General features: G+C 40.0%; 1 protein-coding gene across 1 annotated transcript; it reads right to left on the bottom strand.

Moving 5' to 3' along the window:
- Nucleotides 1–1,080: 1,080 nt before the first annotated feature.
- LOC103717238 (protein BRICK 1) lies at nt 1,081–4,850 on the bottom strand. The gene is made up of 2 exons (XM_008805555.3): nt 4,575–4,850; nt 1,081–1,412 (listed from the first exon to the last, which is right to left on the bottom strand). The coding sequence occupies exons 1-2, from the start codon at nt 4,705–4,707 to the stop codon at nt 1,291–1,293; spliced, it is 255 nt and encodes an 84-aa protein (XP_008803777.1). The 5' UTR covers nt 4,708–4,850; the 3' UTR covers nt 1,081–1,290.
- Between the last annotated feature and the right edge of the window lie 1,890 nt (nt 4,851–6,740).

Raw genomic sequence — 6,740 nt, 5'->3', positions numbered from 1 at the left:
TGGATAGCCTTCATCCTGCTGCGGATATTGGGCCATGACTTGGGATGGTTGGTTTTGAGTTAAAATTATTAACAAAATAAACACATGAATCCTTTATCATGCCTAATTTGACTCAGTAATTGGATTAGAATCCTTTGATCCATAATAGCTCATAAGTCGAACGTCAATAATTTAACTTAACCTGACTCATAACCTACTCTATCTAGAATGAATCAAATCCAAATCAAGCCAGCTAATCCAACCTTTGTAATTTCCAATACATCAAATCAAAAGTGGGCTAGATAGCTAACACTGGGAAGGGATCAATTACTCTCAAAGTCCCGTTATTTTGAGGTGATAATTAAACTGAATCCAGATTGTCCTCAATCGCATCAAAATCTATCGTCCAAAAGTATGCGATAGGAACATTAAAGATGTCCTGTTCAGCATGGTTCATTCAATAACCCTTAGCTGAGATAAAAGAAAACCTTTGTATCTCTACCTAATGACACTTTAGACGGTCATATTTTCTGTTCATCAATGGGCTGTGGCAATGATGAGAAAGACAGAGAACAAAAAGAAATGCTGGACCAATTGCCGTCTCGAGTTTTACTAGCGTTCCAGAGAACTCATAACAGAGGAGGGCCCAAGGGATAATATCCTTCAAACATGACCATAAGTTAAATCTGCTATTGAAAACAAATGATAAAATGATAATGGTGATTTGGAAAATGGATTTATGCTTGCTGTCTTACAAGGTGGCTGCTACGAACAGCAGAATTTTGGTGATACCGGCACAAGGAAGCAACTTCAACCTCAGGAGAAAAGGAACCCTCACCATTTGATTGGTAGAAGAATGGAGGGCATTTCATACCGCAGGTTTAACAGGTATTCAGTATAGTTATGCTCGGATTTGTGTTGGTATCCAAAGATGAGCAAGGATCCCAACTTAAACACCATAGAATGCCAGGTTTATTATGGCTTGTGGAATCAGGTTACCACACAGCAAAACATGGATCCATCATCCGGAAGGATTTGACTGCTCTTCATGCAGGCCATCCTTCATTATTGAAAGTGATTCAATACGCTCACAGAATGCTATTTCTTGAGGAAGTTGACAGTGAGTTTGACATTGGATGCTGGAATTTTACAGTATTTGTTAACAATTGCAGTAATCAGGTAAATGAGCAAAAGCAACAAAACAGGTTCCATGATTGCGTGGCACAAGATGTTTAGAATAGACAGAATAGTGCTAATTCTCTGCTGGCATAATGCACTTTGTTACAATATTTGACAGCATTTAAATACATCTTAAGTGAAAACAGATGGATTTGCAGTTGCCGTGCTCACTTGGACTTCAAGCACCTCGAGCCGATGCTCTAAGATGTCGAGCTTTTCATTTAGAGCTGCTAATTTGCTCTTCGTTGTAGCCTCTGAGAAACCATTAGACTTAATGAGAAGCATCAGATTAAAATATACAAACATTAATATAAGATGAGCAAAACAGAAAAAGAAGCATTTCATTCATTAAATTTAAAGGCAAAACCCTTCCAACAGGACTTCAGTTTCATTCAAGCTGTAAATGTTAAAACCTCTGCCTCTACTCCAAACCCAGTTCTCTATCATTAACGTCTGCCGCATGAAAATCTGCCATGTATAGCCAGGAAAGCCATAAAATATTGAACCATTTGCTGATGTTGATAATATGCTGGCGTATCCCATTTATGTTTTCTCCAAATGGCTACAGAACCATGTCGCATTCAAAATATGGGATGTTGTTGGGAGAGGAGGCAGATGCAGACACTCTTAATAAGCTCGAGAAACAAGCATGAAGCTAAATTAATCCCCTTCAATTAGGTTTCATACAGAAGGCCAGAGATAGAAAAGAGATATCAACCATGCTAATAGAAACAGGAAAAAAGAAGATGTGCTATTTTAAAGAATGACAGCATTCCTTTGATTCCCTTGCAAACAAGACATCGCATAACGTACTACATGCCTAACCATACAAAAAGAAAATGATGGGTCCAATCACTATTTATCTTTCCACAATTAAAATTGATCTCGTTGTTGTTCTAGTCCCATGAAGAAAAGCAAAGTCAAAACAAGGAATTCTGCTTGCACTCCAAACAGGCCTAGGTTCAAAGGGAAATGAGACAGGGCCTTATTTTAGACAATAAATGTTCTTTTATTCAAGTTTCCATCAAACACATGGTATCCTGAAATCAGCTAGTTTTTCAATATAACAAACCGATTTCTGAGCTCAGCCCAAGCTGGTCAGTAACAGAACTGCTCCAGCTGCCAACTGATCTTATAACCATCTACTTGGTCCATATAGGCATTTCTTTGGGCCCCAGCCATCAGCACAGCTCTCTCTTAGTAATGAGGGATCATATCCACAATTTGGTTAATGATCCTTTTTTTTTAACATTTTATCCTTGTGTTTTGCCTGCCTATGGAATTCATCATATGCTCATGGATGAATCAAATAATTATTATTATGAAGGATGGAATGAAAGAAGTTATACAAAGTACATGGTAAGGAGATCAACATATGTCCAGACTATAATAAATCGTAATTACTGACGCCAAGGAGCAATTGGAAAAGTTCAGTAACTCAGAATCTTGCAATCTTCAGGCCCTTGTATTGGAATAACAATATTGCATCATGCAGCATACTGACAAACAAACAACTGCCCAGCAAAATGGACGAGGGAGAGAATAATGAACAAGATGAAGCAATAGCACGTCTTGCCCCGTTTATCCATGAACTAGCTAATCCAAGGATCCCTGAGAAGGCCCTGAACAATTGATGGAATTCCTAGTAGTAAGATACAACCAGCATGCATATGTACAGTCTAAATGGTACGAGGAAAATTTTGTGAGACATAAAATATAGAGCATCAACTTATCACAACAAAATGAAAATTTTCTTTGCAGGACAAATGGATCATCACATTGCATAACATCCTCACTCGTGGTTGGTGTTCTGCCCATATTTTATTTTTAGGTGAGAATATTCTCTTTGGAAAAAATTATCATAGGCAACTGCCCAGGTAATGATTATTAGGACAGTAAAGGTTGAGTCACGGGACACTTTCTCATACATTAAGAAGCATCATTTATATACATACAGGGCTCGTTTGGTTCGCGGGAAGCATTTTCCTTCCTAGGAATATGATTCCTGGGAAACAAATTCCTAGGAAGAGGATGCCTAGGAAAGTACTTTTGGCATGTTTGGTTGACCATGGAAAAGTGACAAATTTCCAAGATGCTTATGTTTGGTTGGCCATCCACTTTCCTAGGAAAGTTATATATAATTCCTATTATGCCCTTAATAAAAATTAGGTTTTTAATGCCTCTTTAATGCTTCTTTAATGCTGAAGGGACTTTTTGGGAAAAAGTAAAAATGGAGTGATTCCCGCCTCATGGGAAAGTAACTTTCCCACGTTTCTCATGGGAAAGACTTTCCCATGAAATGTGGGAATCACATTCCCATGGGAATACAACTTTTCCTTCTCTCTCCTTTGAAAACTCCAACCAAACAAGAGGCATCTTATTACTTTCCCGTTGACCACACTTTCCCCCCTTCTTTTCCCGCGAACCAAACGAGCCCACAATTGTCTCTATTTACCCTTTACATACCTCTTGAAGCAAAACACGAGCATGAATGTCAAAGATAGTGATACCCACCGAGAAACCACAAGTAGATTGTTATTAGACCATATGACTAAAGGTCATCAAGTCTTCCTGAACTCACGGCCTTAACTGATCAAAAGACAAATAAGATTATAACAAAGTACCAATCATACGCTGTGATACAGCATAGACCAGCAATGGCTTCACATCGATAGATGTAAAATCCATAATGCATTGTACAAAACCCCCCACTAGCGTATTTATTTCTACTTATCCTTAGATTTGAAAAAATAACTTTATGCTATAACTATATCTCTAATTTATGCTATAGGAAGCTCAAAGTATCTCACCAAACTTATGAGTCTATTTAAACACTACATATTAAACTTCTCAATTGTCAGTAGTGGTTTAACAGTCACTAATAAAGCTTTTAACACTGCTGAAGGGTATATTTAGTACTCTTTTAAGTTCTTTTCTCCTTGAAGGGCTACTGGGAATCAATTCCGATCATTTTAGGCCACTGTACCCAAAACTTTCCACCTATCGTCCCAATTCATCCGGTATATCATCTTTCCTACCATGCTCTTGCAAATCCCTGGCTTATGACCAGTATCAGCAAAAGGCTTCCATCTAATTAAAGCGTTCTTTTCATGATTCTATTCCATTCTCGCCTCCCTTAGATTCAACCCTATTGGAGAACCTGGCAATCAAGGGTTTGTGTCTAGAGCTGTCCTAATTTTACAAGAAAGTCGATAAACCCACGAAAACGAGCTCGATTGCGAAGCAGTTTGTCGGTATCCTTTCAGATCTCAAAATTTTACCTCTTGAATTGAATGCAACAGCCAGTTTAACGCACGGGATAGAAGCAAATATGTGAAGATACTAAATATTAAAAGGCCATAGAGCTAAAATTACTTGATCTGAGCCTGGGAGGGGGGGGAGAGAGAGAGGAATACCGAATTGGAGGAGGAATTCGAAGAGACGGCGGACGTTGAGGGAGATATTGGAGATGAACTCGCGGTTCTCCCAATCGGCTTGGACGGCGATCCCCACGTTGACCGCGTTCGTGATCCCCCCGGCCCTCGACATTGCCCCCGCTTCCGCTCCCTCGCCTACTCCCCCTTGCCTTTCTCGTCCCCTCGGAGAAAATAAGACGACAGCGATTGAACCGGAATTACGCCAGTTGACTGATAAGAAATATGGGTTTTTTTTTCCGGAAACAAAGAGACAGGGATTCCTTGATGGACTGTCTTAAAAGTTGATCCCTTCGAGGGAAAGATTTTTGCTTTTATATCTTATAGTATTTCAGAAAAAAGCTACTAAAGCAAAACGTTTGTTTAAAAAAAAAAAAGCAATAACCAAAATATATTTTTATATTTTTTTTCTGAGAAAAATTTTAGAACTGGAAGGCTATTTCCACCTTACTTATCAGCCATCTGGCAGTACAAACAGGCCAGACCAGGTCTTTTGATTACTCATGTTTTTTTTTTTTAACAATAGTTTTCAAAATGATACCACAGCTCATGCAATAGTTACGATTTAAAAATATAAAAATAAGATTTAAAAATAGATCACCTACCATTTGCTAATTATTTTAAAATTCAAATTTGTATTTCCAAATGCTAATAATACGCACGAAATCATTATAAAGTTGCTACTTGGACATTAGAAAGAAAAATTTGGTAGCAAACCTCCATGATTAATGAATTATATTAAGATTTAAACTTCTTGTTTCCAGAAAATAATTTTTTTAAGCACATTATTCTTTTTGTTGATGACTATAGGTTCAAATATCATCTTTCCATATGGTAACCACCAAACGATTTGGAATCATAACATAAAATGCTAAAGATAAAATTTATAAATTGCTTCATGCTCCCTCTAAGGCATTAATTGTTTTAATATTCAATTTTATATTTTCATATACTGATCACATATTTAGTGACCAGAAAACCATTTTGAGATTGTTTCATGAAAACCTGAAATGATATTTGATCATGGATCACCCTGTGCTTTATGAATCAAGACTTAAATTTCATGTTTTCCATATATTTGCCAAGGAATTATTTTGTTGTCACTATATGCTATTCATATATCATGTTGCTCTTCAATTCATTAATTATAATATAACCCAAATTTCATCTTCCCATGTAGTGACTATAGAACTTGTTGGTGGTAAAATGGACCACCCCACAAATGCAATTATAGCACCCAAATCCGTCAGCAAGATCGAGCTCATCCAAGTGATCGGGCTCTTCGGCTCATCCAAGTGATCGAGCTCTTCCGCTCTCAAGCTCATCAAGTGATCGGGCTCTTCTAAGTGATCGAGCTCATAGGCCGAGCCGAGCACAGCGAGCCGAGCACAGCAGGCTGCCGAGCACAGCGAGCCGAGCACAGCAGGCCGAGCACAAAAGGCTGCCGAGCACAGAAGGCCGAGCACAGAAGGCCGAGACCAGAGAGCGCCGACCAGAAAGGCAACCCCGCCGAGCCCATGCCTTAGCCAAATATCCAATCTCCGCCTAACCCTCCAAAGGATCTGACAACTAAATATATGACTCCACTTCAATCTGCCACCATCCCCAAGTCATTAAGGCACAAGATCTCCGCAGGCATTCGGCACACCCTATCATTAATGCATGAGACCCCCTCAGGCCTCCAATGCACTCAGTCATTAAATGAACACGGCTCAAGATGATCTCCGGATCACTGAACCATCAAAGCGTACGGCTCTTTCTGACCACCGGTTCACTCAGCAATCAATGCACTTGTCATCTACGGACCCCAGGCCCACCACGGCCGGCGGTTCAACCACCCCAACGGGTCCGATCAATCGTGACAGCTCCCTGACAGTGACGGTAACCCATTAATTCGCCCAGTCACATCACAGGTAATCCGGCCACCCTCCCTATAAAAGGGGAGCTTCTCCCTCTAAGATGGGGGAGGCCTCTTCCTCCCAAGGGGATTATTTCGGACTTCCACATACAATCCCTCTCTCTTCTTCAAAGTTAAGCCCCCCCTCTGACTTAGGCATCGGAGGGCCGGCGCCGGGGAGCCCGGCCACCGGTTTTCCTTGCAGGACTTGCACACCCCCCGCGGCGGAGGACGCAGCCAGCCGGCGCACC

Source organism: Phoenix dactylifera, chromosome 17 (genome assembly GCF_009389715.1).
Source record: "Phoenix dactylifera cultivar Barhee BC4 chromosome 17, palm_55x_up_171113_PBpolish2nd_filt_p, whole genome shotgun sequence".
NCBI lineage: Eukaryota > Viridiplantae > Streptophyta > Magnoliopsida > Arecales > Arecaceae > Phoenix > Phoenix dactylifera.
This window is presented reverse-complemented; position numbering and strand designations above follow the sequence as displayed.